The following is a 22,500-nucleotide window of genomic DNA, read 5'->3' as shown; positions in this document are numbered from 1 at the left end:
ACTCGCACGAGCACGGGTACCCCAGCCATCAGTTTAACAGCTACGGCCCCTTCCCCACCCGGACCCCGTACTCCGGCCCAGCGTACGTCATGAACTCCCCACGAAACAGCCAGGCTCAGGGGGCCGGGGGCCCGCCAGCCAAACAGCCGCAGCCAGCGGGAGGAGGGACAGCCATAGGCGCCTCGTACAGTAATCAGCGGTATAACATGGGGAACCCACAGCCCTCCTCCACGCCGACTCTAAACCAGCTCCTAACCTCTCCCAGCTCCGCCAGGGGATACCAGAACTACCCACCGACCGACTACGGCAGCAACCAGGAAGGGGCTAACAAGGGGCCGGCCGACATGGGCAGCGGCAGCCAGTACGCTGGGGGCCACCAGGTCTGGCACCAAAGGAGCCACCACCCGTCTCCCCTCAGCCCTGGGGTCCCGGGCCAGCCGCTGAGCAGAACCCAGGTAGGCAGCGCGGAGCTCCCGCACTCCCGTGTCTGTTACACTGGCGGTGTAATGGAGTAGCGTTAGCATGCACTGCAGTGGGATCAGCCATTGTCTATATCAGACTGTCTAAAATGGCTGCCTTCTTGTTCCCCCCCACCACCTGCTTTAAACTGCGTTTATCTTGTAAAAATGAGTTCCCCGTCCACCCAACAGTGTTGTCGTGGAACGGGGGATCGGCTGGATCTTTGGGGGCTCGGGACTGGCTGTGTTTGTGCGTGTCTGTGTTTTAGCGTTGATAAAGTGACCGGAAAGTTCTGAGGCGATTCCCTGCGTTTATGTGCAGACAGTCTGCTTTAAACCTAATTAAAACGTGTTATTCCACGCGGTAGCAATTTCCATGTTTTATAGTTGAGTTCGTGTATCTGGATACCCCGTTAAAATTGTGTATTAGTTGAATTCCTCAAGTCGTCAATAGATAAACAAACTTTGTTAGATTACTTTGCATATTCAACGTAAATAGTGGGGGAAATGCAGTATCGTGGACGTTGCACCAGACCTCGAAAAATCCACGTTCACGGCGTAATTGTGCAGAAATGGGCTTTGGTTGATGTTTGCGCAAGTTGTTTCATTGTATTAAATGTAGCGATCACTCTATCTGCCGTCCTGACCCGTTTCCTGATGCTGAGAGTGGCTCCGTTTAGCCCCCGTGTTCCCAGTGCCTGGCCGTTTTCCCGTGTCCTGGGAGTAAACAGCGCGGTAGTGTAAGAGCGGATCGCTTTGCTCTGGGATTTGAATTATGGAGGTAAAATCCTGCTGTCAAATGCAGGAGACAGTTGGTCTTAGGTTGACATGCGAGCTGCGATCTGATTGGCTCCCCAACCTCCGCTCGTGGCCATTTATAATTGCATCTGATGTAACGCGGCAACAATCCCTGATTAGCGCGCGTGCGTGCACACCGAGCGCGTCCACACAAAACACAATGACACACACGGACACACACACACACACACACGCACGCACACACACACACAGACACACTCCTTCGGCATTTATCACCGCGATCCGGGCTTTCATTTCCCAGACCTGCAGACATAATGCCGGAATGGCTGCCGTGCTGATGGAAGTCGACTGGAGTCTTATATTAAGAGCACGTGACTGCTGTGTGAGAATGAATTCGGTTTATTCAGGTAGCAGTTGTAGTTGTTTTAACTTGGTTGCATTAAATTCGTTTTAATGTTAGTTGCAGCCTGGCTTATTTAGATTCATTTGGTCTAACCTTGTAATTCATTGCAGAGAAGCAGCACATTTTAAACACAGGATTTAAACAGTCCCCATTTTTAAAAACACCTGAGCCAATGGCAGCGCCTGGCCCTCTCGTGCTCTGTTATATTAAAATCCTACGTTTGCAGATATGAGTTTAATATTGCCTGGTGTAAATGCAGAGATCTGAATAATGACTCCGCCCCTAGTCTGGTGTCATGGCCCATGGAGGACCACTCGTGTGTGTGAGTGTGTGTGAGTGAGTGTGTGTGAGTGAGTGTGTGTGAGTGAGTGTGTGTGAGTGAGTGTGTGTGAGTGAGTGTGTGTGAGTGAGTGTGTGTGAGTGTGTGAGTGTGTGAGTGTGTGAGTGTGTGAGTGAGTGTGTGAGTGTGTGAGTGAGTGTGTGAGTGAGTGTGTGAGTGAGTGTGTGAGTGAGTGTGTGAGTGTGTGAGTGAGTGTGTGAGTGTGTGAGTGTGTGAGTGTGTGAGTGTGTGAGTGAGTGAGTGAGTGAGTGAGTGAGTGAGTGAGTGAGTGTGTGTGTGTGTGTGTGTGTGTGTGTGAGTGTGAGTGTGAGTGTGAGTGTGAGTGTGAGTGTGAGTGTGAGTGTGAGTGTGCGCGTCAGCGTGCGTGCGAGTGAGAGTGTGCGTGTGCGTGTCAGTGTGCGAGCGTGTGCGTGAGAGTGAGAGTGTGCGTGTCAGTGTGCGTGTGCGTGTGCGTGTTCACTGACTTTAGTGCTTCATGAGTAAGTGTGGAGTTGTGCTTCATGTCACTGTTTATGTTTTTCCTCCTCATGTGAAGATGAATGTCTCCCTCAGACTCCATCAGGCTACAGTGAAATGTAAAGGTTTCATTTCGCTTGACATTTGCTTTTAAACACTCCAGATTAGCATAGTCATTTCCTGCAGAAGCGCGTGGCGGTGGGGCTGATTTACATAACGTATGCCTGCCTCTGAGGGAGTGCTTAATCTTATCGGCTGGACTGAGGGGGGGGCACTGAGCGCGCTCTGTTTGCACGGGGCACTGAGCGCGCTCTGTTTGCACGGGGCACTGAGCGCGCTCTGTTTGCACGGGGCACTGAGCGCGCTCTGTTTGCACGGGGCACTGAGCGCGCTCTGTTTGCACGGGGCACTGAGCGCGCTCTGTTTGCACGGGGCTCTGTTTTAGTGCACATACTGGTGCTGAATTTCCCCTGTGAAGGAGAATTAGGTGGTGATGATTGCAGATGTGTGAGAGTTTGTGAGCATGCATGTGAGCGAGTGTCCCTGTGCGCATGTGAACGTGGGTGACCCTGTGTGAGTGAGCATGAAAGTGTGACCGTGTGAGTGTGAGTGTGAGTGTGAGTGTGAGTGTGAGTGTGAGAGTGAGTGAGCATGAAAGTGTGAGTGTGAGTGTGAGTGTGAGTGTGAGTGTGAGTGTGAGTGTGAGTGTGAGTGTGAGTGTGAGAGTGTGTGAGTGTGTGAGAGTGAGAGAGTGAGAGAGTGAGAGAGTGAGAGAGTGAGAGAGTGAGAGAGTGTGAGAGTGTGAGGTTCTGAATATATTGGTGATATTTGGTGTATTTGCATATAGAGAGTGGAAAATAGAATGTCTAATTACATTCTGTTCAATTCTACTCTTACAGGACTTGATTAATATTAATATGAATGAATTCTGAAAAGGGGGCAATCTCCACACTGTATAATGAGATGTGGGGAATGTTTGAGTTGAGTTCATCAGGACCTGCATTAGGGTAACCAACAGCACATTAGTGTTTATACACTGCTGAGAGTGAGAAATGCATCGACCAGGAAGAGGTAGAGGGAGACCTGGTAACGGGCTGCCATCTTTAAGGACAATCCATCCCCTTAAATGTTAAGTCTAGGAGTCTAGCTAGAATGAGAAGTTAGGAACTCCCAATACTTCCTTAGAGCAATAAAACATCAGCACATCCTTTGCGGAAGTATTTTTTCAGAAAGCCTGATGTATAAATGAATGACCTGTGGATTCACCTCTCCCCATCTGCCGTGGCTTCAAACTGAAGGAGCATGGACATTTCATTTTTATGTTACGTTACGTCACGTTCCGTTTGCCTAATACACAATCTTCCTGTCTTTACTTCTTTTTCTTTCATCTTTTCCTAGCCTCTCCCAATGGGTGGAGAGAGGAGAGATGGAGTTAGGGGAGAGAGGAGAGAGGAGAGGAGAGGAGAGGAGGTGAGATGGTAGCTGTTCTGTAGCGAGAAGCAGAGATCAGCCCCAGTCTCAGGCTGGGAGAGGTTTGAGTGTAGCACACTGATCTCAGATCAGCCCCAGTCTCAGGCTGGGAGAGGTTTGAGTGAAGCACACTGATCTCAGATCAGCCCCACTCTCAGGCTGGGAGAGGTTTGAGTGTAGCACACTGATCTCAGATCAACCCCAGTCTCAGGCTGGGAGAGGTTTGAGTGTAGCACACTGATCTCAGATCAGCCCCAGTCTCAGGCTGGGAGAGGTTTGAGTGTAGCACACTGATCTCAGATCAGCCCCAGTCTCAGGCTGGGAGAGGTTTGAGTGTAGCACACTGATCTCAGATCAGCCCCAGTCATATGCTAATTATGTCAGAATTTCACACACATGGTCAAATGGTCAAAAGGTCAAAGGTCAACTTCACTGACAATGTTTTGCTTACCACTGTAGCTGAGAACATTATTTATTTTTTTGTTGATTGGTGATGTAATCGTTAATGGATATTTTAGAGTTCGCATGAAATACCTTTTGTTTGTATATTCTTCAATTGTTGTTGGTTTGGCAGAAAAAAAAATTATGGTGCAAATCAAATAAATTCATACACTGTTGTTTAAATGTGCAATTTTATTAAAATTGTATTTTATTCTTGGTCTGATCATTCCACTATTCTGCCTTTAACTAAATATTCAGGTTGTAATGAGAAAATATTTTATTCAACATTTGATATTGTTTACATTATAGGTAACAAAAATGACTGAGGTGAACAAAAATGAAGTGGCACATGATTCTTTAATGAAATTTATAAAAATACATTAAGCTCTATTTGTTATGGATTCATCAAGTTTAGAAGGTAGTTATTGTGGGACAGCCTGGAATATAAACAGCAACTTGCCTTGAAATAAAAACATAATAAAATATCTGTGTGTCTGTGTGTCTGTGTGTCTGTGTGTCTGTGTGTGTGTGAGAGAGAGAGACTGACCCTGACTGACTGACTGAGTGTGTGTGTGTGTGTGTGTGTGTGTGTGTGTGTGTGTGTGTGTGTGTGTGTGTGTGTGTGTGTGTGTGTGTGTGTGTGTGTGTGTGTGTGTGTGTGACCGACCGACCGACCCTGACTGAGTACGGTGGGCTCCAGAATTATTGGCACCCATAATAAAAATCAAGAAAAAGGCTGTATATAATTAACACAAATAATGTACTGTATATTTTATGTTCAAACATATGGGGAAATTAATTTATTAGGTATTTATTAGACTTCTTTTATTTTTTTATGGCCTATCCACTTAGAGTTATGACGCATTGTGTGTTCAGAGATGCTCTTCTGCACACCACTGTTGTAATGTGTGATTATTTGTATTACTGTCACCTTCCTGTCAGCTGTGACCAGTCTGGTCATTCTCCTCTGATGTCTCTCATTAACAAGGCATTTCTGTCTGCAGAACTTAGCAGCCATTTAGCAGCCATTACTCAAACCACCCTCTCTGCCACCAACAATCATTCCATGGTCAAAGTCACTTATATCACATTTTTCCCCATTCTGATGGTTGATCTGAACATTAACTGAAGCTCCTGACCCGCATCTACATGATTGTATGCATTGCACTGCTGCCACACAATTGGATGATTAGATAATCGCATCAATAAGTAGGTGTAATAAAGTAAACATTTTCCTAATAAAGTGCTTGGTGAGTATATATTTCAATACATTTACTCATGTTTCCATGTGTTTTATTTCACTTCTTTTCTGAAATTCCAAACTCTTTGGAAGGGTGGTTCTCAGCTTACTGAGCACAATAAATTAAACCAAGCATCTGGAGTTTGCCAAACCTCATTGGAGTTATCACTGGAAGAGTTGCTATGGTCAGATGATACCAAAATTGAATGTTTTGGCCATACACACCATCAAGATGTTTGGCAGAAAAAGAGGAATGCATGCAAGGAGAGGTACCTCATACCTACTGTCAAATATGAAGATGGGTCATTGATGTTTTGGAGCGGTTTTGCTGCCAGTGGTTCAGGGACACCATTTAAGATCAACGGCTCAATTCAATTACATTTCATTGTGAAAAATGTTAAATATGAGCCCTGACTTCCAGATAGCACATGTGCAACGCACCTACTGCCTATCATTTTTACATTTACATTTTAGTCATTTGGCAGACGCTTTTAATCCAAAGCGATTTACAAGTGCATAGGTTCTTCCACAAGTCAAAGCATCACATCCATAACTAGGAAAGGACACATGAAATGCTGTTCATCATAAGTGCAAAGTTTTTTAATTATTATTTTTATTTTTATTTTTTTGGGGGGTGAGACAAGGAGGATAGGGATATCAGAAGGGAGGACTAAGGTAGAGTTTGAAAAGGTGTGTTTTTAGTCTGCGTCGAAATAGGGGGAGGGATTCTGCTGTCCTGACAGTGGTAGGCAAGTCATTCCACCACTGAGGAACCAGAACGGAAAACAGGCGTGAACGTGCAGCTCGACCGCCAGGTGTACGTAGAGAGGGAACCATAAGGCGACCAGAGCTGGCAGACCGGAGTGGTCTAGCTGGGGAATAGGGAGTGATCAAGGATTGTATGTAAGGTGGGGCAGTCCCCTTAGCAGCCTGAAATGCCAACACTAGGGCCTTGAATCGGATGCGTGCGGCAATAGGAAGCCAGTGGAGGCCAATGAGAAGCGGGTCCAGGTCCAGATAGCACATGTGCAACGCACCTACTGCCTATCAGGAGAAAAACCCTCAAACAAAGTCCCTGATGGGAAGACATCTTGAGCGGAACCCGGTAATAGGGCATCCCCATCCCCCACTGGCCTGTAATAGGGCAGGATGTTTGTGAGGATGTGAGGATGTTTGGGTTGTGTGAGGATGTTTGGGTTAGGTAAGGATGTTTGGGTTCTGTGAGGATGTTTGGGTTCTGTGAGGATGTTTGTGAGGATGTGAGGATGTTTGGGTTATGTCAGGATGTTTGTGAGGATGTGAGGATGTTTGGGTTATGTGAGGATGTTTGGGTTAGGTAAGGATGTTTGGGTTCTGTGAGGATGTTTGGGTTGTGTGAGGATGTTTGGGTTAGGTAAGGATGTTTGGGTTATGTCAGGATGTTTGGGTTCTGTGAGGATGTTTGGGTTGTGTGAGGATGTTTGGGTTAGGTAAGGATGTTTGGGTTATGTCAGGATGTTTGGGTTGTGTGAGGATGTTTGGGTTAGCTAAGGATGTTTGGTTTATGTAAGGATGTTCGGCACTAGAAAATTCATCAGGACAGAGTAAAATGTTCTCATGCACAGAACTAGGAGCCTGACCTACCAACAATGCCCAAAATGCCAGTACCACACAAACAGTGAATTCAACAAACTAGCAGGAAATCTCAGCTAGTAAGGCGAGTGATGGTCATGGGTGTAGATTATCCTGCAGGGCACTGAGCCCCCTGCATGTTTCTGACTGCAAGCAATACACACTGAAATAATGCTCAAGCCCTGAATATACATGTGTGTATAGCCCTGCTGGAGCTCCCTGTATATACATGTGTGTATAGCCCTGCTGGAGCCCTGTATATACATGTGTGTATAGCCCTGCTGGAGCCCTGTATATACATGTGTGTATAGCCCTGCTGGAGCCCTGTATATACATGTGTGTATAGCCCTGCTGGAGCTCCCTGTATATACATGTGTGTATAGCCCTGCTGGAGCCCTGTATATACATGTGTGTATAGCCCTGCTGGAGCCCTGAATATACATGTGTGTATAGCCCTGCTGGAGCCCTGTATATACATGTGTGTATAGCCCTGCTGGAGCCCTGTATATACATGTGTGTATAGCCCTGCTGGAGCCCTGTATATACATGTGTGTATAGCCCTGCTGGAGCCCTGAATATACATGTGTGTATAGCCCTGCTGGAGCCCTGTATATACATGTGTGTATAGCCCTGCTGGAGCCCTGTATATACATGTGTGTATAGCCCTGCTGGAGCCCTGTATATACATGTGTGTATAGCCCTGCTGGAGCTCCCTGTATATACATGTGTGTATAGCCCTGCTGGAGCCCTGAATATACATGTGTGTATAGCCCTGCTGGAGCCCTGTATATACATGTGTGTATAGCCCTGCTGGAGCCCTGAATATACATGTGTGTATAGCCCTGCTGGAGCCCTGTATATACGCGTGTGTGTATAGCCCTGCTGGAGCCCTGTATATACATGTGTGTATAGCCCTGCTGGAGCCCTGTATATACATGTGTGTATAGCCCTGCTGGAGCCCTGTATATACGCGTGTGTGTAACCCTGGCTCTGTTTTGCAGGTGGCAGGTTCGATGGAGCAGATGGGGAAGTTGCGGGGGCAGGGCTTTGGGCCGGGGGGGCTGTACCCCCAGCAGCAGGGTGGCCCCGCCGGCCCCCAGCAGGGCCCCTCATACCCGGGGCAGTACAGCCCTCAGAGATACCCCATGGGCCTGCAGGCTCGAACCCAGGGCATGGGTCTTCAGTACGGACAGCAGGTCAGTCAGCTAACCTTCTCCCTCTCTCCCTCTCCCTCGCTTTCTCCTTCCCTCTCTCTCTCTCCTTCCCTCTTACCTCGCTCCCTCTCCCATTTCCTCTCTCATAAAGGGGATTTATGCTTGTAGGGTAACTCTCTGTACAGTCATTTATACAGTGAAATAAACTTCTTTACTCTGCAAATATTTCTGTGACTTTTTGAGTTCAATGAGGAACTCTAATGCTGTTGTTGCCTGGAGACACATTTCCCATTCCATTCCCTTTTGGTTTCTTAAAAAGGTACACCCCTTTTGTCAAAGTGTACAGATTTCATTTAAAAATTAATGTATGTTACTTGATGAAAACCTATGCATTTTCACATCATTTTGGACCATTGTCATTACAATATTTGTGAATTTGATTAACAATATGATTTATTTAAATTAATTGTATGTAGGCTATAATATGAACAAAATTATTGACAGATGTTGCAGCCTTATTTTGAGAATTTGACAGTCCTGTTTCTGTTCGTGAGCAGCTTTGTGTTAACTAATTTGCCAAATTCATAAATTGTAAAAACAGTGTCGAGATCTCAATAAGCAGATTTAAGCGTGGGCCGATTTAGCCTCTATGTTGCTATCTGGCTGTACACGGTGGTTAAAGGATTGCAACAGGATATATATTGCAAGAAAATAGACATATGACAACATGCTTCTTTGATTTGGTTTATTTGTTATTGTGTCTTTTAAATAGCTTGCAGGTTGTGTTTTTTTTTGCCCTCGTTAAATCAATGTTATATGGCTAGTTTTTTGGCTAACTAAGCTAACGGCTAACGGAGAGTGAGCTAAGCAAACTCGACGAAGGAGTGCTTTGAGTCTGACATGTCCCCAATTTATTACATAATTTGTGATGAGAAACTCAGTGGACATGGGTATTCCTTTAACATTAGCTAAAGACTGGCTAAAAGTCAGATGAGCTGTGAAAATATCGATATCGCCTTTTTTTTATGGATCCCACTAGTCACCAAGCTAAATGCAGATGGGTCGCAGAGACGAAAGCAAGAAAGATGTCCAACTAGTAGGCGAATTGATTTTAGAAAAATGCCTCTCCGGCTTAGCTCCATTTAATTTACTAACTAAACAATTTAGCCCAGTGCCCAGTTGCCGCTTCAAGGATATGAAGTTGCCAGGACTGGCGCGTGCCTGGTAACGAAACTGTTGCAAGCGATCTGCCACCTTGGAGACTGTTGGACACCATAGCGGATACAGCCAAACGTTTTTATGAGGTAGATTTAAAATCTTTTTCCAGTTCATTCGGCTTGGGCGCTGTGCAAAACAACCAGGCAACCTGCAGGAAACCCTGCGTTTCCTTGCTGTAGGCACAAATGACAGAATCCTTTTTCGAAACTTAATGTTATACTTCTCTGTGTACCAATTTTTTCTGACAGTTTTCAAGCTTTCAAACATCCTTACCTTACTAGTGTTGTTTTAATGTTGCTCACCTGTAACTGCATCTGTTTTCTAAACCTTAGTGAAAGTGCGCTTCAGAATTCCAAAATTCCAGTTTACCTGAAACTGGGAACAATTACCATAGTAACTGGACCTTGGTGCCCAGCCCGTATTAGTCTGAACTGAGCGGCTGTGGTCGATGATTCAACTGTTGTTGGCTAATTAAAGCACTGTCCCATAACTTCAGGCTTGTGGGATTCTAATTTAGCCTATCAGTTGTGCAAAAAAGCTGTGAAGTGTTTGTTTCATACGGCTGGACTGAAAGCTGTTTGTGCTTGCTGCTGTTGAGATAAGCGATTCAGTTTCTTCAATTAACTACATTACCCAGCATGCAAGTGTTTTGCTCAAACTCTCGAGAGCCTTTGACCCCCCCCCCCTCTTCGGCTCTGAGAGCAGACAGACAGTACTGTTCGCATGAAATGACCACTTTCAGAGTTAAAGAATGCGTCTTAAACAATATGCCTTTCAGGGTATGTCTTTAAGTGTGGATATTTTTTATACATGGTATTCACAGTCTCCCTTTTTCAGGGCATCATAATGTTTGGGACAATGATATGTAAATTAAATGCCTTGCATTATGCAATAACTCTTCATGTATTGGCTCCAGCAACCACCTAGAAACCACATAGCAACACCCTAGCAACATCCTAGCAACTGCCTAGCATCAGCCAAGCAACCACCTAGCAACACACTAGCAACTACATGGCAATCGCCCGGCAACACCCTAGCAACTGCCTAGCAGCACCTTAGCCAACCACCTCGCAACACCTTAGCAACCATGTAGAAATGCCCTAGCAACCACCTAGCAACATCCAAGCAGTTACTGTAATGGTAATTGGTTGGCATTTATATAGCGCCTTTATCCAAAGCACTTGTACAATTGATGTTTCTCATTCACCCAGTCATACTTACAGTTAGTGGGGTCCATAGGGACTGTGTAACTGTGCTGTTAGTGGGGTTCATGGGGACTGTGTGTAACTGTGTTGTTAGTGGGGTTCATGGGGACTGTGTGTAACTGCTGTTAGTGGAGTTCATGGGGTCTGTGTGTAACTGCTGTTAGTCGGGTTCATGGGGACTGTGTGTAACTGCTGTTAGTGGGGTTCATGGGGTCTGTGTGTAACTGCTGTTAGTGGGGTTCATGGGGACTGTGTGTAACTGCTGTTAGTGGGGTTCATGGGGACTGTGTGTAACTGCTGTTAGTGGGGTTCATAGGGACTGTGTGTAACTGCTGTTAGTGGGGTTCATGGGGACTGTGTGTAACTGTGCTGTTAGTGGAGTTCATGGGGATCGTGTGTAACTGTGCTGTTAGTGGGGTTCATGGGGACTGTGTGTAACTGCTGTTAGTGGAGTTCATGGGGATCGTGTGTAACTGTGCTGTTAGTGGGGTTCATGGGGACTGTGTGTAACTGTGCTGTTAGTGGAGTTCATGGGGACTGTGTGTAACTGTGCTGTTAGTGGGGTTCATGGGGACTGTGTGTAACTGTGCTGTTAGTGGAGTTCATGGGGATCGTGTGTAACTATGCTGTTAGTGGGGTTCATGGGGACTGTGCGTAACTGTGCTGTTAGTGGAGTTCATGGGGACTGTGTGTAACTGTGCTGTTAGTGGGGTTCATGGGGACTGTGTGTAACTGTGCTGTTGGTGGAGTTCATGGGGATCGTGTGTAACTGTGCTGTTAGTGGAGTTCATGGGGACTGTGTGTAACTGTGCTGTTGGTGGAGTTCATGGGGACTGTGTGTAATTGTGCTGTTAGTGGAGTTCATGGGGACTGTGTGTAACTGTGCTGTTAGTGGAGTTCATGGGGACTATGTGTAACTGTGCTGTTGGTGGAGTTCATGGGGACTGTGTGTAACTGTGCTGTTAGTGGAGTTCATGGAGACTGTGTAACTGTGCTGTTAGTGGGGTTCATGGGGACTGTGTAACTGTGCTGTTAGTGGAGTTCATGGGGACTGTGTGTAACTGTGCTGTTGGTTGTGCTCTGGTGCAGATGGCAGGTTATGGACAGCAGACCCAGGGCTCATACTACAGCCAGCAGGCCCCCTACCTTCAGCATCATGGGTCCCAGTCTGGGTACCCCCAAACCCAGGGCCCCTCGTCTTACAGCCAGCAGCTGCCTCAGTCTGCCCAGGCCTACAGCCAGCAGGGCAGCCCCTCCTCACAGAGCTCCCCGGCCCCCCAGGGGCCACAGTCCGCATACCCCCCGACCCCGGGCCCCACGCCCCCCCAGCAGCAACAGCCCCCCCAAACCACCACGCCCCAATCCCAGCAGGCCCCCCAGGGCCACACCCCTTACGGCCAAACCCCCCCATCGCAACAGCAACAACAACAACAGCAGCAACAACAACAACAGCAGCAACAGCAGCAACAACAACAACAACAACAACAACAACAACAACAGCAGCAACAACAGCAACAGTCTCAGTCTCCGTATCAGAGATTCCCTCCTCCTCCACAGGTAAATGTGCACACATGCAGTTTATATGTGAAACTTTTAATAATCTTTCAATATTATATCAGATACGCTTATTAATCGACTAGATACTGATCCCACTCCCATCTCATTATCTCAACCCTTTTAGAAATGTTATTTATGTCCTGTAACTTATTTTGAAGCCTATAATGCTTTGGCCCAACATACAGAGAGAGGATAATCTTCATCCTGGTCTCTCATGTTGGTACATCACTAGTTGTTCATATTTTTAATTTAACATTTTTTTTTGGTACTATTCCTAGTGTTTGGAATGTTGCTCACCCCCCCCCCCCCCACCCCCACCCCGCATAAAGGGTTAGGGTTAGACGTGTTTTTATTGATTGGTCTAACATGGCAAACAGCCTGTGCAGCCACCTGTGTGACTGACGACATCATAAATACGATAGATGGAGGAATACAACACTGTGCTGCTCTTTCTGCAGACCTCTCATAGGGGATTTGATGCTGCTGACCATTTTATATCAATAAACCTTAATTTGGTATGGAGGAGCTCCCCATTTGTGCCAATCTTACAGGGAGAACTCAGGAAGTTGTGAGTGGCAGTCTTAAATCAGGTTTCCATTATATGTGTAAAGGTGTCCCGCAAGGGTCTATCTTGGGTCTCACACGGGTCTATCTTGGGTCCCACACGGGTCTATCTTGGGTCCCACACCGGTCTATCTTGAGTCCCACACTGGTCTATCTTGGGTCGGCTCTTATTCACACTTTATAACAGGGATGGGCATTTTCAGCATTTTCATATTTCGGTTAACTGGCGAAGTTTAGCCGATTTATGAATCTATTTTTACTCCTGTAATATGCTGGACAAGCATTGTCCTAGGATGGACCACATCCAAACAATATAATTCTGTATAGGCACATTAACTAGTGCGATTGCGAAGCAATGCACTACTGTTCTTTTTTTAGCTGTATTATTATTATGCCTACTCCTCCCACAGCTTTCAAGCTATCGACACCAAACCAAATGGAAAATGTCCAGCTTGGTCCAGAATGGTGTGCTTGTTCATCACACTTCGATATTCCCATTAATTTCTGAGATATTGAAGGTTTTCCAGGGGTCCCATAGGAACGAATGGTGGAATGCACAGTTTCTAGATATAAACTGCCATTACTCTGGCAATTACTCTGAAACTACATGCATATATTATACATCAAAATGTTCAGCGTTTCATCCTGATTCTCACAGTGTTTGGGTAGTCAATAGTATTCGCAGCAGTTGCAATAGTCAACCAATTTGCCGCAATCACACACCATTTTCTTTAGTTATTATTCTGCTGTTTTGACGACCTACTCCTCCCACTATTTTCGAGCTATCAACACCAAACCAATTGGTAAACCTCTGACACAATCGCAAATGTTGTGCTTGTTCACAGCTTTTCAATATTCCCACTAATTTATGAGATATTTAAGGTTTTCCAGGGGGAAAATCCCATAGGAATGAATGGCGGAATGTTCAGTTTCTAGAGTGGTGACAGACGTTCTGCAGTTCACACAATCCACATTATTTATAAATTAGCCTGTGATGTCACAATAGCCTCTACCCTCCAGCAAGTTCATATATACTCAGTGACCACATTATTAGGTACACCAGTTTGTCAATGCAAATATTTAAACTCCATAGTATTAGCAGCAGCAGTAGCAATTGTCTACCGACTCTGCGTTTTATTTAGGAGATGCACATCCCTGGTTACATATGTTCCTGCAAAACAGCGGCATAATTTCAGGAATAACTTGGCCAAAGAAATGTATGGCTGCACAAAAGACAAGATATATCTATAGCAGTGTATTGCTGGCAATATTTCCATATTTCGAAGACATGACACTGGCAAGGGGTGATTGCATGAAAATGGTAACTCTAAACCACTTTCCACATTTATGTCTAGCCAACTATTATTCAAGGACAATAGCTTGCATTTAAATTTTACAATTGATTTAGGTATTCAACACTCAGCCACAGTCCGCAATTGCAAGGTTTCTGATGCTAATAAGAGCTAAGATGAGCTGCAGTGTTTTATTTGGCTGTTGCCTCTCATCTGTGCTGCGAGCTGTTTCAATTACAACCTATGCCGCCATTGTAAGGGAGTTTAGCCGTCGGTGGTAAAAGTAATGTTACAGGCAGCCAAACGGTCAGATTTTATCTTCCCAATTTTATCCTGGCTGTAGTCAGTTTCTTCTCAACCTGCACTGTAGTGATCTTGAATGCTGGTATATGACCTTGTGTGCTGGTATATGCTGGCTCTAACAATTACATGGGATCCAAGAAAAAAATAATTTAGCTTATGAGGCAACATGTCCTTAGTAATCATAAGTGAGGTGCGATGCAATAAGCTCTTTTCTGGCTGAATCGCACTGGCTTTAAACACAAAACGGCAAACGGAACCGAACTCAGAAACACTGTTATTCGCCCTCCTCTCACCTCCCACTCCTCCAGGAGCTATCCCAGGATTCCTTCAGCTCCCAATCCAGTGCTCCTCCTTCCAGCCAATCCAGTGCTCCTCCTTCCAACCAATCCAGTGCTCCTCCTTCCAACCAATCCAGTGCTCCTCCTTCCAACCAACCTGTGGCTTCCAACAAAAGCAGCGGAGATGATGTCACAATGCAGGGCCGTCCCTCCAGTCTGCCTGTGAGTCTCCCTCCCTCCAGTCTGCCTGTGAGTCTCCCTCCCTCCAGTCTGTCTGTGAGTCTCCCTCCCTCCAGTCTGCCTGTGAGTCTCCCTCCCTCCAGTCTGCCTGTGAGTCTCCCTCCCTCCAGTCTGCCTGTGAGTCTCCCTCCCTCCAGTCTGCCTGTGAGTCTCCCTCCCTCCAGTCTGCCTGTGAGTCTCCCTCCCTCCAGTCTGCCTGTGAGTCTCCCTCCCTCCAGTCTGCCTGTGAGTCTCCCTCCCTCCAGTCTGCCTGTGAGTCTCCCTCCCTCCAGTCTGCCTGTGAGTCTCCCTCCCTCCAGTCTGCCTGTGAGTCTCCCTCCCTCTGGGTGTGTCTGTGAGTCTCCCTCCCTCTGGGTGTGTCTGTGAGTCTCCCTCCCTCCAGTCTGCCTGTGAGTCTCCCTCCCTCCAGTCTGCCTGTGAGTCTCCCTCCCTCTGGGTGTGTCTGTGGCTGTGTCCAAAAAGCCTGACTATTCACTAATTATCAATCCCTAACTAGTGAATGTCCACATAGTGCGGTATATAGTTTACTAAATAAACAGGGTTTTGCCACATTGATGACAAATACGTTTCCAATGAGCATTATAATGAAGTACAACTGCCCTAATATGGCCTAATATAGCTGCTGTTTTCATTATTCAATTACTATTCATTATTCAATAATCCAAACCCTGTTCGCCAGGTAAGTAGTTAGATCCAGTCTATTGGCTAAAAGCACCAACAGCATTCTTCTAAACCCGATGTGTTGTAGATCTTTACTCAGAAAATGTCCCACATAAAATAAAATAAGCCTCGGCTGTGTAGTTTCATGTTTTAAAATATATAATTTTTTCGTAAATATTTACGTACAAATTGAATTGGGTTCAGGTTTGTTGTGTTGGTGTTATTGCAGTGTGCAGTGTCCAGTGTTGCATTACATTACATGTCATTTAGCTGACGCTTTTATCCAAAGCGACTTCAGGTTGGTGTGTTATGGCAGTATTCAGTGTTGGGGCTCAGGCTGGTGTTCAGGCTGGTGTGTTATGGCAGTATTCAGTGTTGGGTTTCAGGCTGGTGTGTTATGGCAGTATTCAGTGTTGGGTTTCAGGCTGGTGTGTTATGGCAGTATTCAGTGTTGGGGTTCAGGCTGGTGTTATTGCAGTATTCAGTGTTGGGGTTCAGGCTGGTGTGTTATGGCAGTATTCAGTGTTGGGGTTCAGGCTGGTGTTATTGCACTATTCAGTGTTGGGGTTCAGGCTGGTGTGTTATTGCAGTATCCAGTGTTGGGGTCCAGGTTGGTGTGTTATTGCAGTATTCAGTGTTGGGGTTCAGGCTGGTGTGTTATTGCAGTATTCAGCGTTGGGGTTCAGGCTGGTGTGTTGTTATGGCAGTGTTCAGTGTTGGGGTTCAGGCTGGTGTGTTATTGCAGTATTCAGTGTTGGGGTTCAGGCTGGTATGTGATGGCAGTATTCAGTGTTGGGGTTCAGGTTGGTGTGTTATTGCAGTATTCAGTGTTGGGGTTCAGACTGGTGTTATTGCAGTATTCAGTGTTGGGGTTCAGGCTGGTGTTATTGCAGTATTCAGTGTTGGGGTTCAGGCTGGTGTTATTGCAGTATCCAGTGTTGGGGTCCAGGTTGATGTGTTATTGCAGTATTCAGTGTTGGGGTTCAGGCTGGTGTGTTATTGCAGTATTCAGTGTTGGGGTTCAGGCTGGTGTGTTATGGCAGTATTCAGTGTTGGGGTTCAGGCTGGTGTGTTATTGCAGTATTCAGTGTTGGGGTTCAGGCTGGTATGTTATGGCAGTATTCAGCGTTGGGGTTCAGGCTGGTGTGTTGTTATGGCAGTATTCAGTGTTGGGGTTCAGGCTGGTGTGTTATGGCAGTGTTCAGTGTTGGGGTTCAGGCTGGTGTGTTATTGCAGTATTCAGTGTTGGGGTTCAGGCTGGTATGTTATGGCAGTATTCAGCGTTGGGGTTCAGGCTGGTGTGTTGTTATGGCAGTATTCAGTGTTGGGGTTCAGGCTGGTGTGTTATTGCAGTATTCAGCGTTGGGGTTCAGGCTGGTGTGTTGTTATGGCAGTGTTCAGTGTTGGGGTTCAGGCTGGTGTGTTATTGCAGTATTCAGCGTTGGGGTTCAGGCTGGTGTGTTATTGCAGTATTCAGTGTTGGGGGTTCAGACTGGTGTTATTGCAGTATTCAGTGTTGGGGGTTCAGACTGGTGTTATTGCAGTATTCAGTGTTGGGGTTCAGGCTGGTGTTATTGCAGTATCCAGTGTTGGGGTCCAGGTTGGTGTGTTATTGCAGTATTCAGTGTTGGGGTTCAGGCTGGTGTGTTATGGCAGTATTCAGTGTTGGGGTTCAGGCTGGTGTTATTGCAGTATTCAGTGTTGGGGTTCAGGCTGGTGTGTTGTTATGGCAGTGTTCAGTGTTGGGGTTCAGGCTGGTGTGTTATTGCAGTATTCAGTGTTGGGGTTCAGGCTGGTATGTTATGGCAGTATTCAGCGTTGGGGTTCAGGCTGGTGTGTTGTTATGGCAGTATTCAGTGTTGGGGTTCAGGCTGGTGTGTTATTGCAGTATTCAGCGTTGGGGTTCAGGCTGGTGTGTTGTTATGGCAGTGTTCAGTGTTGGGGTTCAGGCTGGTGTGTTATTGCAGTATTCAGCGTTGGGGTTCAGGCTGGTGTGTTATTGCAGTATTCAGTGTTGGGGGTTCAGACTGGTGTTATTGCAGTATTCAGTGTTGGGGTTCAGGCTGGTGTTATTGCAGTATTCAGTGTTGGGGTTCAGGCTGGTGTTATTGCAGTATCCAGTGTTGGGGTCCAGGTTGGTGTGTTATTGCAGTATTCAGTGTTGGGGTTCAGGCTGGTGTGTTATGGCAGTATTCAGTGTTGGGGTTCAGGCTGGTGTTATTGCAGTATTCAGTGTTGGGGTTCAGGCTGGTGTGTTGTTATGGCAGTATTCAGTGTTGGGGTTCAGGTTGGTGTGTTATTGCAGTATTCAGTGTTGGGGTTCAGGCTGGTGTGTTATGGCAGTATTCAGTGTTGGGGTTCAGGCTGGTGTTATTGCAGTATTCAGTGTTTGGCTCCAGGTTGGTATGTTATTGCAGTATTCAGTGTTGGGGTTCAGGCTGGTGTATTATGGCAGTATTCAGTGTTGGGGTTGAGGCTGGTGTGTTATTGCAGTATTCAGTGTTGGGGTTCAGGCTGGTGTGTTATGGCAGTATTCAGTGTTGGGGTTCAGACTGGTGTGTTATGGCAGTATTCAGTGTTGGGGTTCAGGCTGGTGTTATTGCAGTATTCAGTGTTGGGGTTCAGGTTGGTATGTTATTGCAGTATTCAGTGTTGGGGTTCAGGTTGGTATGTTATTGCAGTATTCAGTGTTGGGGTTCAGGCTGGTGTTATTGCAATATTCAGTGTTGGGGTTCAGGCTGGTGTATTATGGCAGTATTCAGTGTTGGGGTTGAGGCTGGTGTGTTATGGCAGTATTCAGTGTTGGGGTTCAGGCTGGTGTTATTGCAGTATTCAGTGTTGGGGTTCAGGCTGGTGTATTATGGTAGTATTCAGTGTTGGGGTTGAGGCTGGTGTGTTATGGCAGTATTCAGTGTTGGGGTTCAGGCTAGTGTTATTGCAGTATTATAAATATGTAAATATGGGTGGGGTTATGTGAATATGGGTAGGGCTTGGTGCTTGTGGGTGTGGCTCTTTGGGCTGTGTGTTTATTGGCTGTGGGGATGTAAGTGTGTGGGAATGTTGTTTAGTCAGCAGATACAGGAGGCTGAGCTGAGTAATGAATAATTGCAGCAGCGTGTGGAGCCAGACTGGTGTGTGTGTCCGTGTGCCTGTGAGAGAGAGTGTGGGTATGTGAGAGTGTATGTGTATGTGAGTGTGCATAAAAATGTATATGTGAGCTTAACATTTGTGTTTGGCGTAAGGACAGATAGCATAATATTGGAGGGCCAGTGTTTCTTTTCTATTTGTATCTCACACAGACACGCACACACACACTCTTAAACACACACACACACACCCACACACACACACTTAAACACTGAAGTGGTGGTGAATCTCCTATTCCCTTTCTCTCCACCCTTTTCCCCTCTCCCATCTTCCTGTCGACCTCTCTCCCCCTCTCTCTCTCTCTCTCTCTCTCTCTTTCTCTCCCTCCCTCTCCCTCTCCTTCTCCCGTCTCCTGTGATTGGGTGTTTCAGACACGAAGCTGGGAGTCTGTCCAGTGCAGTGATCTGTGGAGGCCTGGGTCTTCCCATAATTCCAAGCTGTGTGAACTCACATGGAGGGTCACTCAGTGTCGTTATTACACTTAAACTGATGCACTGTGCTAGAATGCGAACACACCCCTGGAGCAGTTCGCTGTGTTATTCTCCCATGGGCCGTGTGTGGTGTGTAGCATGTAGCCTAGTGGCTCAGGTGCATGACTGGGACCTGGAAGATTGGTGGTTCAAGCCCCCGTGTCACCACAATAAGATCATTAACCCTCACCCGCATCAGTCCTGCTGCCCCCTGGTGGCCCTGAATGACATTACACATCCCAGTTTCACAATATAAAACATTCTGGGGCATGGTGTGACCTTTGGTGTGTGTCTGTGGGTCTGTGTCCAAATGTCCCATAATGCCATGCTGTACATGTAATATCCCATTATGTTGTGCTGTACATGTGATATCCCATAATGCCGTGCTGTTTGTGTAATGTCCCATAATGCCGCTCTGCATTGCAGGACCTGTCGGGCGCGATCGATGACCTCCCCACGGGGGCGGAGGCGGGGCTGAGCCCGGGTGTGTCCAGTAGCCAGGGAGAGCAGAGCAACTCCGCCCAATCACCTTTCTCCGCCCACACCTCGCCCCTCCCCCCCGGCCTGCGCGGCCCCTCCCCCTCCCCTGTGGGCTCCCCTGTGCGCTCCGGACCCCTGTCCCCCACCGCCGTGCCAGGTACAACCGCCCCAACACAGTCCCCAACGCACGCCCAACACGCCCCAACACAGTCCCCAACGCACGCCCAACACGCCCCAACACAGTCCCCAACGCACGCCCAACACGCCCCAACACACTCCCCAACACAGTCCCCAACGCACGCCCAACACGCCCCAACACAGTCCCCAACGCACGCCCAACACGCCCCAACACACTCCCCAACACAGTCCCCAACGCACGCCCAACACTGTCCCCAATGCATGCCCAACACCCTCACAACACACTCCTCAACACAGTCCCCAACGCACGCCGAACACCCTCACAACACACTCCCCAACACAGTCCCCAACGCACGCCCAACACGCTCACAACACACGCCCCAACACAGTCCCCAACGCGCTCCCCAACACGCTCACAACACACTCCCCAACACAGTCCCCAACGTGCTCCCAACAGTCAGACAGTATGATCAGCAGCAGGGAGACAGGCTGGTTTAGTCACAGTTCTTAATCAGTGTTTTGTTTCCAGGGAGCCAGATGCCCCCCCGACCCCCCAGTGTGCAGTCAGACGGCATCCTGCACCAGCCCAGTCTGGCCCAGGAGAGAGGTGTGTGTGGTGTGGGATGTGTGTGTGTGTGTGTGTGTGTGTGTGTGTGTGTGTGTGTGTGTGTGTGTGTGTGTGTGTGTGTGTGTGTGTGTGTGTGTGTGTGTGTGTGTGTGTGTGTGTGTGTGTGTGTGTGTGTGTGTGTGTGTGTGTCAGAGATGGGGACTGGAGTCGCACATACACGAACTCCAGACTCGACTCGGACTCGGACTCGGACTCGTCCAACAATGACTTGAGACTCGACTCGGACTCCTCAATAAGGACTCGTGAACAACAAGAGTCTCCCAAATTGTATCGTGAAAATGACGAAGTGAATAATGTCACAGCCAATTATTATTTTTCAATTATGTATGTAAAAGATATGAATTAGTTAAAACACACCCAAGGTCGTTCAACGCGCCACGCCGTGCGCCTTTTAGTTGCAACCATGGCAACACCCTGCGCTGTATTTCTTGCAGCATAGCTCACGATTACAGTTCTGCATGTTTAAGTTTAAATAATTCAGGTTAATCGAGCCAAAAAAATGATTGCAACTACTAAAATGTGCAGAATTACAATAAAAGATGCAACTACGTTTCAACAGACATTTGAAAACTCATACGGAAAGGTAAGTCAGTTTACCAGCACCGTAACTGATCCCACCGCTGTTCACTGTTGCGTTAACGTAACTTGGCTAAACTGTTGTGTTGACTAAATGACGCGTTTCAGACTCAATATAATGTTCGTGTCACCGTTTAATCAGCATAACAAAAAATCTTTTCTTATTTTCTTGACTGCCGAGTTGTAGCGATATTGGCTTGCATTTCAAATGGTTGATCTTGAAAAGCTATGCGAGCTAGATAACCACGCGCGTAAGGTACAGTAACGTTAAAACAAACTTATTCAGGTTGGCTTGAAAAGCCCCGTACATTTTCATTGTGAACATAGTTCACACAAGCAGCTGCGTTTTCAGTAAAACAGTCATGTAATGGAATTTTGATCTGGAGCCTGATCAAGGGTTTAACTAATTAAAAAACCTTTCAGTATGGTCTTTAAGGTCGATATGCAAGCAGGCCAGCAAGTTATTTTTAATGTCTTGTTTGGTGACGTTATGTACTAGTTGCGTGGACATTGTTTGGTATTCCAGTGTCATACAAATATGAACTTTATTTTCGAGTGAGCGTGTTTGTCATTGACGTTACATTAAAAGCTACCGTAGAACCCGAGTTTGGCATGTACTGCAGTTGCATGCGGTTTTGAAATGAGTTATAATTTCACGATGCAATAATGCAATGGCATTCCTTAGGATTCGCGGTTTTCCTATAGCACAAGGTAGATAGAGTCCCAAAAATCATACCTCCCGATTTCTTGCATGAACAATATCTAGCCTCATTTGTTTTTTTTTAAATGATTAAAGTAAATGCTTAACAGTTACCTTTAATTTTAAAATGAAAAAGTAAGAGTATATTAATAAACCAATACTGCAGCGTGATTCAAAGTTCAACACTTTGTAACTTTGTATACAAATAAAGTTATTATAAACTATATATCTGAAACATAAATTATTATTCTTGAGTCACAGATGCAGATTTAACCTAGTCCTAGACTAAATGTAATTGGAGATTATCTATACAAAGCTGCATTTAGTCCAGGATTAAGATTAATATGTGTTCATGTAACTGGCACATGTTATTGACATTATTGACATTATTGTTTATTACAGCCTGTGGTAATGCCTACATTATGTCACATGAGTCACACAGAGTTCTTGTTTATTGACTCTATTGAGTTTATTGATATATCAATTACCTCCCACACCAGACCTGAGGTTTTGGCAAGCCTTTTTCCAGCCATCTTGAGAAAGGCTTTGCCAGAACGCTCAGGCGTGGTAGTTTGTCCATATGAATAAATAAATGAAATAATCACAATCTTTTTGTGTGCCCCTATTAATACTGCTTCTTAAGTTGTCACACACTTCATGTCTTATACAAAATCTGTCTTCTACACTTCTGGTTTCTATATCTACAATTAGC

General features: G+C 46.3%; 1 protein-coding gene across 1 annotated transcript in view; it reads left to right on the top strand.

Moving 5' to 3' along the window:
• The window catches only part of LOC133125280 (AT-rich interactive domain-containing protein 1A-like), a 44,251-nt gene that overhangs the window by 727 nt on the left and 21,024 nt on the right, over positions 1–22,500 (top strand). The window contains exons 1-6 of the mRNA XM_061237082.1: positions 1–455; positions 8,180–8,374; positions 11,845–12,312; positions 14,780–14,971; positions 19,693–19,903; positions 20,414–20,491. The exon at positions 1–455 is cut by the window's left edge and continues 727 nt beyond it. Of these exons, the coding sequence (XP_061093066.1) occupies positions 1–455; positions 8,180–8,374; positions 11,845–12,312; positions 14,780–14,971; positions 19,693–19,903; positions 20,414–20,491 (1,599 nt within the window). The remainder of the gene's footprint in view (positions 456–8,179; positions 8,375–11,844; positions 12,313–14,779; positions 14,972–19,692; positions 19,904–20,413; positions 20,492–22,500) is intronic.

Source organism: Conger conger, chromosome 1, assembly GCF_963514075.1.
Source record: "Conger conger chromosome 1, fConCon1.1, whole genome shotgun sequence".
Classification (NCBI taxonomy): Eukaryota; Metazoa; Chordata; class Actinopteri; order Anguilliformes; family Congridae; genus Conger; species Conger conger.
This window is presented reverse-complemented; position numbering and strand designations above follow the sequence as displayed.